The following is a 17,781-nucleotide window of genomic DNA, read 5'->3' on the forward strand; positions in this document are numbered from 1 at the left end:
ACCTACCTGTTCTCCCTTGTCAGCTTTGCTTCCTTTCTGACCTGGTTCTCCAACTTCTCCCTGGTAAAGAAACAAACACACAGTCAGTTTTTGAGATAATGAAAAATGACTTGACTAATAAACAAAACATGTCCCAAACCCAACAATAAACAACAACAATAATAGTTATCAGCTAGTGCTGATATTCTTCTTCTCTGCATATTTGCAAATTCAAGCCCAAACACCAAATGTAGGATTTAAGACTTCTAAATGAGCACAATACTACATTCTGTTATTGCAAAATCATTGAAAACCTCAGCTTAACAGAAATATACATTATCTATAACTGTAATGGTGAGAGGGTATACCGACACAGTCTGCACAAATGCACTCCTGGGACTAATTTTTAGACCTGAAACTAACTATGTCAACCTTTCTGAGGGCCATAAAGGTATGCATATGTATAATATTTGTTCTCGATATTAAGGTGGAATATCAGAAAATGGTTAGGTTAGGCTGAATATTGTTTTCATTCCCAGTTTCAATTAAAGATAAATTACAGCATTTAATACACGGTGACAAGTTTCATTCTTAATCTAATTTTGTGTAATGGAAGAATGAGGTTCAAGAAGAAAATAAGTGCTTCCTGTCAAGGTGCAATTAGGTACTTTATTTCCCGAGAGTTCACGCTATGTATATACAAGTACAGAAATGTATTTTGTCAGTCAAAGTTAATGCACTGCAAATCTCTGCATGAGCATTTGTTTGGCAGCTTTTATAGAATGTCTGATAGTAACCCTAAAGGCCATAATAATTACAAGAAATGAATGATGCAACAGCATCTCCTGCAATTGTGCTTTCTGTTACATCTGTTTATGAAGATGGATAAGCAACAGTTAGAAAAAGAGGAATATATTTTTGTTGCAGATTAATATGGGAAAATGATTGATTTACCCACATGCCCCACTTAGGGAACACAAGCAGCTGTAACAGGATGAAATTGGTGGTGCTGAATGTAGGTAACTGACCTTGTCACCATCCTCACCAGGTGGGCCCTGGGGTCCAGCAGGTCCAGGCAGACCTACAGGACCCTGGACACCATCACGACCAGCTGGACCTTGAGGCCCCTTCTCACCCTATAAGAAGACAGAAATGTCTTTTAATTATATTCTGAAAATTGGTAACCAAAGAAAGGACAAGAAGAATGAAGCTTTAGGAGCAAAGTAACACTTACAGGTGCTCCCTTCTCCCCAGCAGGACCTGGGGGACCCTGAGGGCCAGGTCTACCAGATGGGCCAATTGGACCTCCTGGGCCAGCAGCACCTCTCTCACCAGGAGAACCCTGTAAGCATGAGCACAATACGGACAATATTAATGAAAAACAAGGGCAGAAGGATTTTTTAAAGATTTCAGTTTTGTTGGCCTGGTTGCACTGAACAAACACCGAGGACATTAGGAAGATGGCAAACAAAGACCCCACTGTGTCTTTCTGTTAATAATATATCAATAGATACACAGCTACACACAAAACCCTCTTTTTAAAATGGAAAGTGTGAAAACATTAGCAGAAACATGCAGTATCAGGTGGCTTTCAAGTTCTAAAAGAGAGCAAAGCTCATTGAAAGTAGTCAGCATTATCTCCTGTCAGGGAGCCGATGTCTTAGTGGTTCTCCAAGCCCTGAGCAACTCTCACCTGCAGCTGCATTACAAAATGAAGCAGACTTCTGTTGCATATATATTATACTACTCAGTGTTCAGCTCAATCCATAAAACATGATTATGAATGACACTCAGCACTTTTTGTTTTATATTATTGATGCAGTGAACCAACCTGCATACACACTAATTTTGGTTACAGAAACACAAGATAAAAACTCTGAGTATAAAAGCCAAACAGATCATTTAGACTCTGTTTTTATTGAACAAATGCTTTATGTAGAGACAGGGATGCATCTTCTTTTTTTAAATGATAAATTCATACAAACGACTGGTAGTTTTGGCTTACTGAGGCTGTTCTAGGCAAGGCAAGTTTATTTGTATAGCACAATTCAACAACAAGGTGATTCAAAGTGCTTTACAGAGACATTAGAAACAAGAACAAATAAAAAGCATGATTTAAAATTGATTAAAACTACACTAATCAAACTTAAAACACTACAACGTTCAACATAACAATAACCCTAAATATGTAAATAAATAATAAAAACTTAAATCTGGTTTATATTCTATTTAGCCAGTACTGTGTTGCGCAAGTGTCATGATGACACAACAAACAAATATCTGAATTAAAGTAGTATTTGAATATTCAAGTCTTAATAATACTTCAAATGTATAGTGCGGAACTATCTAGAACAACTATCTAGAAGAATCTAAGATGATAATATAAATGGCATGCAAACCAACACAATCCAGAGAGCATAAAAACAGTTATCTTTACATAGCTCTCAGTACTGTACTTACAACAGGACCAGGTGGACCCTGGGGACCCTCTCCTCCCTTCAGACCAGCAGGGCCCTGAGGTGAAGATGGAACAAGAGACATAAATACCTTCACACAGCTGTTGAACTTTGTGTTTTAATTGCATTTAACCAAGCCAATCTCCACTACAGCTGAGCGCTGAGATTTTCATCCTAGTAAACACAAATCAAAGGCCAAAGCTATAGATTGCTAGTGTATTGTAAATCTAATATCTGTAATACATATCTCAGTCACAATATACAACACTTCAAAAAACACATTTCATCTATAATTGTGTTGTTGTGAATACTGCAGGGAAAGTGTAGTGGGATTCTTTTGCAGATAGATGGCTGCTTAAAGTTGCAAGCGATTGTATGGGTGCATACAATTTTCTCCATCTTGTTCTGCATATGCAAGCTTGTAAATTCAGTTTTGCTCATGCAGGGGTGTGCATAATAGGCTAGACGCATGTGTGCTGTTTTATATATTTGTCAGTTCCCATCATGTGCATGTGCAGCTCCCAAGTGGGCCACAAAAGAACACATAGCAGTATGGGTAATGAGTTTTTGCTGGCTCTGGCTGTTTGCTGGAGTAAATTACAATGGCAGAAAACAATCAGTGGTGCTGCTGTCCTGCAGAGCCCGACTGACCTTGAGGATGGAGGAAGCACAACACTTCCTCTCCCTGCAGTATATCCATTCCCAGATAACCCAGTCTAATTGCCAACATTTCTCACTTAATAATTTATTAGGTAAATAATGCATATAGAAACAGCACATAACTTTGCCCTCCCCACAAGAAAAAATGTTTGAGTTAAACTTTTACAAATGAATCCCTAATCAACAATTCCCAATTCTGTAATACAGGCCCAAGATCCATTGCGGCTGTTAAAACAGCGCCGTCGGTGGCAGCAGAGCAATGCCGAGGCACGCCTGTTCATTTGTAAAATGTCGCTTTGGATTTCCTCTGCATCGGATTGATCACTTGGTGTGAATTCCGGGGCCGGAGTCGGTAATGAAGTGACTTGCTCTAGATAGATGCTGGTTCATTTATTATGTAGCTATGTTCTGTCACTTTCTACTAGCAAACACGTGTAAAGGAAAACTGATGATGATGAATAGATGCAGGTGAAATGGAGCACTTACCGGGGCACCGGGTAAACCTCTCTCTCCAGGGAAGCCACGAAGACCAGGGGGACCGTCTTTACCAGGGGATCCCTGTGGCCCAGGATCACCCTACACAAGCAATAACATGTGTTTAATTGGACTTACTATAATTCAAAATGTTGCATTAATTTTTGAGTATAACTACAAATGTGTCATTTGAAACTTTCCTGTACCATACTAATTCTTTACATTAAGACTGTTATAAAAGATGAATCATCTGTCACCATTCACAAAGATTAATTCAGGCACTGTTGCTGAATAACAAAAGCTCACTTTCCATAGAAAAGTATTGAATAGCTTCACTCTTCGTATAGTCTCAGTCTGAAAAGGTCTTCATTCTTTACTGCAGGAGTATGTCCTTGTAATAAAAAAGACTTACAACTACTGTTTTGGTATGTTTGATATATATAGAGAGATTTTTACACAAAACGACATCATCTACATAACAACTGCTAACGTAACTTTACTGCATAGGAACTGATGATGTTAGTATGGGTTTGGAGATGCAACACATGTGAAAAAAAAACCAAAGGATTTTTAGTTGCACTACAAAGAAAACCTTGAAATTGAGAAACTTATGAAATGACCAAGTCACTTAATGATTCTCATCCCACTGGTGGAATATGCATTGCAGCCATTTATGTATTTAAAAAAGGACTATACTGCAGTGCTGGCTGCTGAGTAGCAGGAGGCAGAGAGAGAGAGAGGGAGAGATACATAGTACTGGGAAAATGAGCAAATATGTGTACTAATGCCTCTGAACTCCCCGGCAGGGACAGGAGTGAACCTGTTTCAAAACTGACAGCCATCATGAGCTATTAGATGCAATTAGTTTTACAGACACATGTTTCCTGTGGATTCATTAGTACTGTCATTACACAGTCAATAAATAACTCTTAATACCAATGCAGTATTGCTTTTGCATCATCAGGCACAATATGAAACATAAAGACTTCAGTCAGATTTTAAAAAGAAAATCAAAAATCAAGAGTGCTCCACTCCAGCAGCCAGTTTCTTGCTGCAATGAAGCAAAACAAAAACCCAAAAAACAGAGAAAAAAACACAAAGTTCACATCCTTCTGTCTTATGTTAGGGAAGGGTTGCACAAACTCAACCCTTCCCTAACATAAGACATCTCCTTCAGAAGTTCTTTTGTGTTCTGCCTACAAGAAAAAAAAACTTTGTACTGCATCCTCACTGAGTACAGATTTTTATTCTGGTTTGTTTGTTTTTCTTTTTCTTTTATATGGTGCAATTCTAAAACAAGGACATTTGACTTCAGAAAAAGTAACTTCTGGCTTCGTCTTCTCTTCTTTAGTGCTGGCAGGCTGACTTTATCTGCAAACAGGGAGGCAGAGAAGAGTAGGCTTGAGAGGTATAAGAGGATTTGGGCTCTGCTGCCAAGGTCTCTTCAAAGTGTCCCTGGCATACTGATGCGCAGGTCTGAACGGAGTAGACCTGACTGGCACAGGGTTTGGAGTTAGCCGACAGACTTGATTAAACTGTCTGCTTGGGGAAGACAGGAAGAAAATGAAAGAAAAACACATGAGGATTTGAGGGTTGTGGGGGTTGAGGAGCAGGGTATGCTGAGTGGCCCTAGGAATCAGGGGGTTGGTTAGGAGCAGCCCATACGTCTACAAAATGCCTGCTGTCTGCTCCTAATGGGAACTCACTTCTCGAGCAGGGAGGCCCAGTGAGAGAACGTAGCCAGACACTGCTCAAATCTCATCCTCTGTATCTTCAGCAGTCACTTCCTTCAATTTTGCACTGTCTAGCATAGAGAGCAATGGTGATAGTCGGGTGATTGCTGCGAAACACATCCCACACTGTTATCAAAGGAATATGTAATCTATCAAGCATTGTATGCCCCCCAAAAGTATAAGTGTTTATGAGGACAGCTGGCTCAGTCTGCAAAATCAAATCATGTAGAACAATGTGTAGGTTTAATTTGCAGCCCGTTTATACCCTCTTGAACTTCCTATCAATGTCATGAGCATCCTCTTCTTCAGTTTACAAGAAAAGCCAAGGCCACTTTTCTTGTTTGTTTTTGAGTGTTTTCAGAAGGTTAGTGTGTAAAAGTGTTAGCTGCTAGAAAAGCATAGTTTGCTATTATACTATATCTAAAATAAATTGGAAAAGTAAAATTAAAGGGAATCCAATATGCATACCTTGGCTCCCTCTTTGCCAGCAGCACCTGGAAGACCCTGCTCTCCAGGTGGGCCAGGAGGTCCAGGGTGGCCTCTCTCACCGACGGGACCAGTTTCTCCTGTGGGTCCCTAAGATGTTATCACGCATTTGGATTTACAGGTCAACGTATGAAAATGACCACAAATCAGTAAGTTACATTTAGAAAATAAGTAATGAAAGGTTGAATTTCACAGCTGTTTTTTAACTTTTCTATTTTCGTAACCTTCTTTAAAATGTGCCATATAAATAAAGCTTATCAGTTTTCACTTATAATTTACGCCAGTACAGTAGAGCTCAAAGCCAGTAGGTGTCCAAGATCCAACTGAGTAAATGATGACCTATCTACTGTATATGAGCAATTATGTGTTTTCTTTTAATTGCCCACAGTACTTCTTGTTGGAATAAAATTGTAAAATAGAAGAATTTGATCCACAGCACTGCGAATACAGCACTTACTTTATATCACCTTCTGCTTTGCTGTTTGTTTAGTAATATATGTATTTGCCTCTTCTGTATATCTCCTCTTACCTGGGGCCCAACAACACCTCCTGGTCCTGGAGGACCGGTCTTTCCTTGGAAACCCTGAAAAAAGAAAAGAGAGAGAGTATGAAACCTTATTTATACAAGTTACAGCAGCATTGGAGACATAAATCGTATCTATTCAAGCCCATGTGCAGCAATTACTGTGATATTATTTATGATGATGAGCAGGGATTTACTATATGTTTGGGTCTGACGTTTCCTTGATTCTGGAACAAGAGTTTTTCAGCTTCTATCTACAGTCAAGGATATATTGTTTTGCAATACAGTGCAGGGTAGTAAATAACTAGAGTTATATGTACAGTTGTTTAATATGTTGTATATCTTAATGTCTATGTGGACATTAAGTCTATGCAATAAGCTTTACAGCTTTTTTTGCTTGCAGTCCAAAGTAGACATGAAAAGGAAGGGTCACACAACATACGCCTCTTCTTTAAACCAAACCAGGCAATAAAGACACTCAGACAATAAAGTGGGGTACCTGTACTTGGATGCTGTAATTAAGATTTGAAAATAACACAACAACAGACAACAGATTTGACATGACATTTTCATTTGTTTGCTATGAGAGTGATGGATTTCTACATGAGGAATAAAAATGTGCAAAATTATGAACATTTTGGCTTCTAAGTCCTGTCCTTCTTCTTACACTGGGCTTTGGTCGCTAACAGAACACGTCACTCTTAGACTGCAGGCTAACTCGTGGTTCATAGTGTATATAAAAGCCTTCAACTTTCATGCCCCTCTTCTGTGGAACCAGCTCCTAGTCTGGACTTAGGAGACAGCCACACCCTGCACTTTTAAGATTAGGCTTCAAACTTTCCCTTTTCGATTTTGCATATAGTTACCCTTAAACATCCCTTAGTTATATACGCTGCATTTAATCATTAGTTATTATTAATCTCTGGCTCTCTTCCACAGTGTATCTATTGTCCTGTCTTCCTCCCCTCACCCCTACTGGTCAGAGCAGATAGATGCCCCTCCCTGAGCCTGATTCCGATAAAGGTTTCTTTCTGTTAAAAGGGACCTCCTATGGTCCCTTGAGCAAGCACCAACTCATCTGATTGTTGGGGTTTTTCTTGAATTTAATTTGAAATCTTTAATAAAATACTGACTTTATGTCATTGAGGTAACATAAAACTCCTGTCATGTTGTGTATCAATGTGTAACTAGCCAACTTCAAAGCCAGCAGTATAATAGTGTAGCTGCTCTACTACTACTGCATACAGCGTTAAGTGTACAAGTCACCATTAAGTTATATGTTCTCTGGGAGAATACAGACCAGTTAGTTGTAGTTAACTTTTAAGTTTACATTCACAGCATATGGCTGATTTGCATTGAAGTACTCCCTGTGGATACGTTTAAGCACATTTAAACAGCAAAACAGGACGTGCCAAAAAAGATCCAAGTTCAGAATTTCCGAGCATTGAATCCGACAGTGCAGTGCAAATCCGATGAACTTCTGTCTTCAGGGAGAGGAACAATCCAATCCACATTGACCAGAGTCCAAGTGCACTCCAGTATATTCCTGAAATACTAATTAAACAGTTTTCTTAAAACACACTATTAAGTGTACTGATACAAGCAGATAAAGAATGGTATCTTCTACCTGTATCACAGCTGTAATAAGGCTACACACTTGTAGACAGTGAACAGTGTACAGCTTAATTAAGCTTCCTGAGAGTTACTGAGAAGCAAACAAGTACAACCCCAGGATCAGCACAAGAGGAGCGTTAGATGAAATCAGCTTTTTCTATTGGATCCCTCATTCTCTGGCCTTTTCTATAACCTGTACACACTGAGGTATTACAATCGCAGCACATTTGATTTGCAACTTATTATCCTATAACTAAACAAAGTTTCAAATGCAAACTTCTTACAAAGTCAGTACTGAAAGACTTATGACTCCAGGCCTATTGATCACTATGTGCTGTGATTTATGATGATGTCTTTTTTAAAGGAAGCCCTCAAGCCAGGCTGCTGCAGCATCGGCTTAGAGACACCGGCTCAAATCTTTATTTGCACTTACTTAAATGTAACTTGCATTTCTGATGATGTGCATCTATGAGCATCTTTATTGTTGTTTGGAGCCCACTCATCAGCACATAAACACCTTAATGAAGACTACTATTGGGGCCTGAATTACAGAAAAGGCAGGGAAGCACTTGTGTGTGTTGTATTATATTATCTAAGGGAAAGAGGCAGATGGAAAAGGAAGCTTTGATAAAGGCAAAGTCAAGCTTTTAGTAGAATCATTGTCCTCCGAGCCTCGTCAAACCATGGTGCACTGATGCATACCAAGCGCAGAGGAATCGAAAAGCGGGGGATTCTAACTTCATTTGATCGAATCTTACTCCGCTTTGTTTTTTTATTGTTGTTATCTATGTGCCAATTCAGCCATTTTTCATTTAGCTCATGCACATTTTGGAACAATAAACAAACAATACAAATAAAAAAGCAACAAACTGTTTTATCCTGCTGCAACAAATATTATGTTGGCTTAGTTATCTGTAAGGTGTTATTGTTAGACAGTAGGCAGTGATACACAAGTAAACCTTAGTGGAACTAAACAGTCAAGGCTTAGCATCTATTCATTGGATATTTGCAAATATGCCAAAGTAACAATAAGATAGAAACTCCATCAGAAGTGGATGGCTTTACCTCGACGGTGTCTGTGTGTATTCTGTCTGTGTGAATAAAGACCAGCTGAGTAGCAGACTCAGGCAGTATTCACAAGGGCTTTCTCTTTTAGAGTTTGCTTTACGAAATGGGTCTGCACCTCTGGCATCCCACTGAGATGTTGTGCCAATGATTTCATCGTTATCTACTGCATATGAAAGCACTATACATATGCTTATGTATAATAATATAATAATAAGTCTTGTTTTGAAGTAGTTTAAATGTAGAAAGCTAAAAAAAAGCCAATATGTATAATTCTTAGATCATGCTGGGTTTAAGTTCAACGTGAGGTCTGTAACGTTCATACAAGATATTGCAATTACTCACTGTTTCTCCGCGCTGGCCAGGGTGTCCGGGCAGCCCATCCTTGCCAGGTGGTCCCTGTCAGGTAGAAAACAAGACATACATTCACCAGTTTTTTCATTCAAAGTTTTTTTTCTAAGCAACAAGTTTTATTACTACAATTTTGTGCAAATGGTTTGTGGGCAGTGTAAACATAATATTGAGAAAGGAAAAACCCTTGAATATCTCGAAGTAGTTGAATGGCATGAAAATAGGCTCAGGGCTAGAGTTTTTTTGTTTATTTTTGTGTGAAATAAACATCGTTACGGGCTGAGACGTGAGAGCCAGCTATGAATGTAACCGGAATCAATAGGTGGAAATTACCACTTGTCTCCTGCCTTGACTGGGTAGTGAGAAAATGAGCTCTGCTTCAATAACAGTTAGAGTAATGACCTCTGAACAGAATTAGGGATATTGCTATGTATTACTACACCCTATGAATTCTTCAAATTGAATCAATTGTGACTTCTAATGTTTGAAAACAGGCTATTTTGCTATTGCAACACCGAGGAAGGGTAAATAAAGTAAGAGATTAGACACAGAGCCTTGCAAAACCACAAAGCCTCAGTGTAGATGCTTTTTTAGTCTGAGAGGCCAAGTGGCTTTCTTCTGTTCCAAGGATGGAGAAATACTTACAGGGGGGCCTTTTGGTCCAGGGAAACCTACTGGTCCCTGTGGTCCTTGAGGTCCCTGCAATCAACACACGGTCAAATTAAGGTTATGACATTATGCAAAAAGGCAAAACAAAACCTAAAAGTGAAAAAGTGTCAGGCTCTGGGATTGCTTATGGCTAATTTCGAAACAAGGTTGGAGAAGTGGAGCTTTTCGAATTGAAAAACTAGCCTCACCCTGAGGTGAGTAACTGTGCCTCAGGTCATAAATGATATGATGTGACTACTGGTAAGACTCGCCTCACTTTCTAACCACACAGAAAAGTAGTGAGAGTAAAAGTGTATCTGGAGTTTTTCTTTGCAATGATTTATTTGTCCAGCTAACCTTAAAATTTCAGTAGCATGGATATTTTTTTGAAATCCAATATTATATTGTTATAAAGATAACTTCAAAAAAAGTCCCTATCTGATCTGACTAAATCAAGCAGACAACATCACAGGGAGGATTATAATCATGGCAATAATAATAAGCCAAAAATACCTTTTGAATTCTCCAAGTTCATCAACATAAACATTAACTCCAAATAAACTTTGTTGTATCCTAATATATTACTTTTCATTGTTGTAGAAAAGACCAGGGGGACCTCAGCTTATATAATTAATGAGGGGTTGAAACCAGCTGAAAGCTAAACTGCATGTTAAAAAAATCAGGGTAATGACTAAAAGCTGTTATACAAATAGTATCTTAATTACTTAAGGGGGGAAAAGTGTCTTGGCCACCCACAATGTTACAAATAGAGACATTCATATTGTGGGGTTGTGTATCCGAGTCTGTAGAGTCAAATATGCTAAAGAAGGATTTCAGTTACTTTACATTATTGAGGTAACAAGTGTTTTATTTAAGGAGATTAAACATAAATCGATGAAACATCTAATACAAGTTTAATGTTCTGCAGTCTAATAAAAGCTTCAAAGCTGACTCCATCATTTAAGGTTATCTTTTAATCATCCTTATTCATCAGATTCAAATTTATTTCACCTCACTTGTCCATGTTCATAGGAGTTTAACAAAAGAGGATGTTCATACTGTTACAGAGTTCATGACACTACATCTCAGATAGCTTAAATATCAAAGAACTGTTGACAGCAGTCCATTAATATCTGCTTCAATCACTGTGCCGTTACTGTATTAGATCAGTAAAAAAGAAAACTTTAAGTCTGTGAAAGCATATCTATGATAAACATTTACCTTTGAGACTGAAAAAACGATTTTATGACTGATTAATGATGAAATCCCTGTACCTAGCCGAGGACAAGTAGGAGCAACATGTGCCATTATTTCATTTCTGTTGTTACCAACTTTCAACTTTCAGGAAAGAGGCTCAGTTTTCCCGATCAACTAAAATTCATCACACTGTGTCAGTACAAATAGTGCTGGTAGGTAAATGCTAATGGAAACAGAGCATTTGCTGCAGGTGCTTAACAGCCTTCCTTCTTTCAGGCCTTCACTAAATCAAGCCAATGTTTCTCATTTCTTTGATACACAACAAAATCAAATTCCACTAAAACGGCACTAGAGACCTAACAAAATCTAATGAAAGTTATTAAATAAGGTGTCACTGCTGGGAATCTCTTTTTGTGCAGCAACTGCACACTGTTTCCTTTCCTTTGTTTTGCTGAGTAAGCCACCCAGCACTAAACATCTAGTTTTGAAGCGCTTTCTTTCCTTTCTTTCCTCCTTTCCTTTCGGAGTGTCAGTTTGAAATGCAGCAAAGGAGCAATTTACTTTATTGCAATGCTGGGAGCCAAGTGATAGGGTGAAAAAACACAAAACAAAAATGCTGCTGTCTGTAGGAACAGTGATATAGCATTAAGGCAAAATCCCAGCTGACAACAACGTATAGAACAGAAGTCTTATTATAATATTATATGATGCCTGAATTACCCCTCATTAAAAATGAAACAAACGATTTATCGATTGATTAACTAATTTCTTAATTATTATTTATCCTCCTGTTGAACTAGAAAAGTAAAAGTAAGGCACAGCCATCATTTTAGTAGATGCTAGAGATCTACTGGGAAGAAAAAAAGCATATAGGTTAGCATCTTTTCTTACTATTTATCTTTAATGCTTAGAATCCAGTTTGATGAGATAGACCTAATACCAACAATTACAAGTATATTTCTAATGCAAGGACAACAAAAACAAACTGGTATGGACCTAAACCTTGTGTGCTTTTAAAATGCATAACAGCTACTGCAGGCTCAGTGTGTTGGACTTACTCTCTCACCAGGTGGGCCAGGAGGACCGTCGTTGCCTGCTGTGCCCTTCAGCACACAAAAACAAATCATCATCAGCTCAAATAAAAAAAAAAAAAGCAGCTCTATTTAATTATGTGACAAAGTAGCAATTTAATTGAAAAGTCTTGACTCTTTGTGAGTAGTGTTTTGTTGTAACGGCTATAGCATCAGGACCTTGGGTCCAGGTTTTCCTGTTGGACCTCTGGCTCCTCGAGCGCCCCTGGGACCCTAAAGAGAGAGAGAGACAAAGTCATGTTAAGCACACGACTTTATGGCAACAACAGTCTAGTTCAACAGCTATAATATATGCACATAATTTGACTGGAAGAATAATTTAAACGATTCAACAATGTTTACACTAATAGCCCATTAATCACAAAAAATATGGCGTGAACAGGACCTACCGTCGGACCTCTTTGTCCTCGCGGACCAGATTTGCCAGCAGTGCCCTGTTAGGTAACAAAAAAATTTAAAAAGGCTTAAGCACAGATTCTGCTCGTCTGTCCTCATCCAGCATTAATCCACTTAACATATGAAACCCCATTAACATGTGTTCCACACAAAGCATCTCTTCTACATCGAGCAACAACCAGAAAACAGTGTGTTCCCTGTTCAAGCAGGGAACACACTGTAGTGACTCATTATTTCCTTTTAACTGATAAATAAACAATAATTTGTAATTACAGGACACAGTGCAATGTCATTTACCTGTATGGGCCTACTAAGAAAACCTTGAATTTAAACTGTGATCCCATTAATAAATGTAAACGGCTCATATGGAAATATAAATAAAGAGTACAGGAGTTATGTTCATTGAAAGCAAAGAATTTTTAAGTAACTATTTGGCTTCTCACATCAGAAGAGAAATTTTGACTTTGGCTGGATTGCTTTATTTCACAAAATAACCTCTGTGTGCCAAATAAAGCTGTTAGATGGACCTGGCTTTGGTCAAATAATACAGTTTAAAGTATCCACTTAATAAAAGATTTTTAAGCCAATTTATTTAATAACTTTTTATACTTTTAATAATCTTTATATTAAAGTGGATTTCAAACTAATACTCTCTCCCACTACCTCCACCTTTAATAAAACGAATGGTGTTGAGCTGGGGATATCTGGCTTACTGCACACGTCAGTGGTGAACGTGCAAATATGAAAACTCAAACAGCATCTCAGCAACTCTCCAAAACTGCGTGAGTGCAACTCTTTTTCAAGCCAAGAAATGAGGCCATGGGCTCAATGAAAGCACAATTGTTTCCGCACCTTTTGTTCTCTCCCTGACATTGATTTCGCTGCTGTTATTCATTTATTTATTTATTTATTTATTTTTGTGCCGAGTCACCGTGCAGATGCTTTGTAATGGGAATCAATTTTCTTTTGTGCTGGACCGTGATGTCGTGGTGATTTTCATACACAAAAACTTAATGCATGTGTTTTCTTACCCTGCCTCCTTTCTCGCCATTGGCTCCGGGGAATCCAGGGAAACCGCTTGAGCCCTGTCGACAGGAGGTAGATATGTCGTGGAGGGAAAGTACAGAAACACAAGAGAAGCTGTGAGGGTCAGCACATGCATAATAATTAAAGCTCATCCTGTATTTATCTGCACTGCTGTTGCATGTCATCTTCAGTTACTTTTACACTGTTAACCCCACGCTCCTGTCAAATAGCCTGAATCTAGAGTTTGAAACATAAGGGGGTTAAAAAAAGCTGTTCCTTATCTATACTGCACTATACTTCTTGTTAAAGAACATTTTCTCAGTCCATATAAAATAATTGACACACTGAAACAAGAAGAGGGAAACTTTACAACATGGCACAAAATATCTTTAAACACGAGACAAAGTGACATTTTCTGTAATCATACTGTGAACAGGGGGATTTTTTTTTAAAAAGCTTACCTATTCTGCAGAGCCTCAAATGTTGCATTGGGGACATTCAACAAAAATTGAATCCATGGCAAACTTTACCTCCGTAAAGCAATAACACTAAAATTTTGCACTGCCAAAATAAAGCTGTGTTGTTTACTCATTTAGGGAATTATAGCCTTGTTAGTGACACCTTATTAAAAAGTGATGCCAATTTTTTAAAAATATTTTTTTGAAAAATAACTAAAAAAAATAAAAATAACCAGCGTGCTATAATATGGGATGTTTGTCAGCTGCGTTATTTCCGAGTAACCTGGCAAACCCGATGACTTGAAGTACCACAGCCAACAAAGTAAACCACCATTTAATATTTGTTATCTATTATTATCCAAGAAAAACACCAACAAAAAAACTTGATTTTTACAAACGTACCTTAGGTCCTTGTCTTCCAGGATAACCTGGCAATCCTGGGACACCCAGTTTACCCTGAGAGACATTAACACCACAAGTAAGCACAGGAATACAATTTTAGCACAACTGCAGTCAGAGCTATGTTACCTTTTCTCCAGCAAGACCAAGAGGACCAGATTCACCAGGGGGCCCAGCTCTGCCTTTAGGACCCTCAGGACCATCCTCTCCACGGGACCCAATCAAACCAAATTCACCCTACAATCAACAAATATATAACAACATATCTTAATTTTCCATCCAAATAGTAAAGATTCAACTAAATGTTGAGTCATCAGTGTTTTTATTTCAGTCAAGCTCCTCACCCGGTCTCCTTTGATTCCCATGTCCCCCTTGAAACCCGGGAAACCGTCCTCACCCTGAAATGAGAGAAGTTAGTGAATTTTCTGGCATTTTTGGGGTTAATTTACTATATTCTTGCTAAAAGCATTGTTTAACTGTCTGAAATTGATTATTTTTTTATTTCTAACTCCCTGAAACTTTTTTTTAAAAGTTATTTTTTGAAAATCTTTTAAAGCTTCAGCCTTCTTAGGTTCACTGTGTAAATCACAGGATTGACAGTGCTATCTGCTGGTCAGATAGTGGAATAGCACCTGCATGGAAACGTAAAGCTGTTGACATTTTCATCCTCTACATTTGCAGCAGTGCCCATTCACTTTTATTTGTGACTGTTTATATACCGATGTACCAAATTAGAAAACATTATATAATTTGCTCTAGTTTTAAAGACACAAGACACTCAGTATATCTACAATACACCGAATGATGCTCGGGTTTATTGACTTTGTGAATAAATGGACTGAAGGACACGATTGAGTTCATCCAAACTTATTACTCTTTTCTTTGAAACTTTCACTTGTCCATGTTTTCAACTCTCTGATGCATAATGCAGTACTGAGCACGTCTGTTGCCACCAACTCGCATCGCAAAGACCACACGCACACACCTCAAGAAAAGCACATCCTTTATTCATAACAAACGCTTTCTCCTCGAGGTTTTGGCTTTTGGATCTCTTGCTATAAATAATTCAATAAAAAATGATATGAATACCTGTCATTGTAGTAAGAACAACATCTCTCAGTCAGATAATGGATTTTTTTTACAGTGACACAGCTGTATTGATCTTGAATAAAAGTTATGCCTATCTATATATAAAAAATATTAGTTTAAATTCTACATGGATACATGCACAGTTCAACACTTCAGAAACTGCTTGGAGTTGATTGTAGTGGGCTTTCAAAAATATTCTAGAGCATGACAGCTTTACATTCAACAGTGGATCAAGGGTCACTTTAAGAAAGTCTCCGTCTTTGCTGAAGAAGGCTATCGACTGACCTGTTTATATTTTATATAAAAAAAATTGTGTAAAATAATATATATATTTTAAAAAGACATATATACCTTCTCTCCCTTTGATCCCTTGAGACCACGGACACCATCTGCACCCTGCAGGACAGAAGCCAGAGATTAGAATGATGACAATGATGTCTAGCAGGACAAACTCCTGTAGAATAATAAAAAGCGTTTGGACAATCAAATACATGCCTCATCAAACATCATACCTTAACACCACGAGGACCAGGATAACCAATGGGACCCTGTGGGCCTGATGGACCCTGGAGCAAAGAAAGAGTTTATGATTACTGGGGCTAACGCTTAGCAGATAAATGCAGATGGCATTAATAATAACTTGTAATTACATATTTAAATACCCGATTAGTGTCAATTTAAGATGGTTCGCCATTACAATTGCATCGTAAACAATCAGTGTTGGTCAATTATTGAACCAAGCTAAACTGTAATATTAAATACTGGCACAACATAAGCTCAGTTAACAAAAGGTTATGTGATCTGAATATGAATAACAATTAAAAAGTGAATGAATGAATAAATGAACAAATGAAAAAAATAAAAAAAATAAATAAAAATAAGATAAAATTCTGTGACTTCAAAACACCTACTTGGGCTCCTTTCTCTCCAGGTGGCCCCTCCTTACCAGGATGACCCTGCAAAACAAAACAAAGACATCACAACATGGTTAAAACTTGCAAAACTATTGAACTTAGTGAATGCTGTGACCTAATGTGTGTCACTGAGCTACGTGATGCAACCGTTTATGATGTTGAAGCAACTTCACAAAAAAGAACCCCAGCGTTTCTTTCTGAATTCATATTAAGATCAATTTCTAGCTTTTGTGTTGTCCTTCAAACACATGGCAAACCAACAAAAGAGTTACTATTTCAGAGCAAAGCTGAATTGTAGTGCATTCACACAATGCTGCATTAATTATAAGGGTAAACTTGTGTGCTCTATGGTGCTTTTTTGCAAACAATAGCATAGTATATTAGCAGATATACTACAAGTACAAGTTTTTCTAGTAATAATATTAAATTAGATATTTGTGTGATGGCCACTGATGAAGTAAGGTTTATCGTACAGACAGACAGGTTGCCCACAAACATAATGGATCCTTTGGCCTCTGACATCCCGATCTGAAGTGTGACATTGAGGTAGAGGGCTGTAAATCACCAGGCTCTGGCGCCTGAGGCCAGCTAAGGCTGTCTGCCTGTTGAACTTACACACCTCTCCAAGTAAGGGCAGTGAAGGAGGTATGACATGAACAACTACGGGTCGAAATAACAAATCCCGTAGGCTATTTATCAAATTTCTGGTGATGGAAAATGCCACGAGAGATGTCTGAGGTACAGTTCTGCCATGTTGCACAAAAAGGATTAAATAAAAATCAAAATATTGTCCATGTGCATTTTTTGAAGCACATAGCTTGCACAACAACTTCATTTATAGTCTCAAATGCATATGAGATATTTCAAGAAAAACAAACAAACAAAAAATCGGGCCATTTCCAAAAATCATTACCAACAGACTGAAGGTATAACACAAATAAGTCAAGGAGTCACTGTATATGTGTGCATCTGTGTGTGCGCTGTCTGTTTTCTTAGCAATCTACTTTCCACTTGGTGGGTTTATGCAGAGGATTCAATAGAGAATACTGTTGTTTCAGGTCATTTGAATGAATGGTTCTTATTTTACGGTATAAGCTTTTTATTTTTTCTGCTTTCACAACTTCTGATAACTTGCAGGTGAGACGTGTGAGACGAATATTCTCAAAACCACCTCCACATGTAAATTTTCAATCTGTGTGAGTTATGGCCACCACAATTTTAC

At 38.0% G+C, this 17,781-nt stretch overlaps 1 protein-coding gene across 5 annotated transcripts in view; it reads right to left on the minus strand.

The window, feature by feature from the left end:
- The window catches only part of col11a1a (collagen, type XI, alpha 1a), a 68,668-nt gene that overhangs the window by 19,840 nt on the left and 31,047 nt on the right, over positions 1-17,781 (minus strand). For all 5 annotated transcript variants that reach the window (XM_086306978.1, XM_086306977.1, XM_086306975.1 and 2 more), the window contains 19 exons: positions 16,557-16,601; positions 16,158-16,211; positions 15,997-16,041; positions 14,901-14,954; positions 14,686-14,793; positions 14,560-14,613; positions 13,705-13,758; positions 12,667-12,711; positions 12,437-12,490; positions 12,245-12,289; positions 9,987-10,040; positions 9,336-9,389; positions 6,318-6,371; positions 5,771-5,878; positions 3,582-3,671; positions 2,440-2,493; positions 1,214-1,321; positions 1,008-1,115; positions 7-60 (listed from right to left, as the gene is read on the minus strand). In XM_086306978.1, coding sequence (XP_086163104.1) covers positions 7-60; positions 1,008-1,115; positions 1,214-1,321; positions 2,440-2,493; positions 3,582-3,671; positions 5,771-5,878; positions 6,318-6,371; positions 9,336-9,389; positions 9,987-10,040; positions 12,245-12,289; positions 12,437-12,490; positions 12,667-12,711; positions 13,705-13,758; positions 14,560-14,613; positions 14,686-14,793; positions 14,901-14,954; positions 15,997-16,041; positions 16,158-16,211; positions 16,557-16,601 — 1,242 coding nt within the window. The remainder of the gene's footprint in view (positions 1-6; positions 61-1,007; positions 1,116-1,213; positions 1,322-2,439; positions 2,494-3,581; positions 3,672-5,770; positions 5,879-6,317; positions 6,372-9,335; positions 9,390-9,986; positions 10,041-12,244; positions 12,290-12,436; positions 12,491-12,666; positions 12,712-13,704; positions 13,759-14,559; positions 14,614-14,685; positions 14,794-14,900; positions 14,955-15,996; positions 16,042-16,157; positions 16,212-16,556; positions 16,602-17,781) is intronic.

Source organism: Aulonocara sp. 'chitande type north' Nkhata Bay, linkage group LG9 (assembly GCF_057382095.1).
Source record: "Aulonocara sp. 'chitande type north' Nkhata Bay isolate Kocher_YH1m ecotype deep benthic linkage group LG9, A_spYH_male_GT1.1, whole genome shotgun sequence".
In the NCBI taxonomy this organism is placed as follows: domain Eukaryota; kingdom Metazoa; phylum Chordata; class Actinopteri; order Cichliformes; family Cichlidae; genus Aulonocara; species Aulonocara sp. 'chitande type north' Nkhata Bay.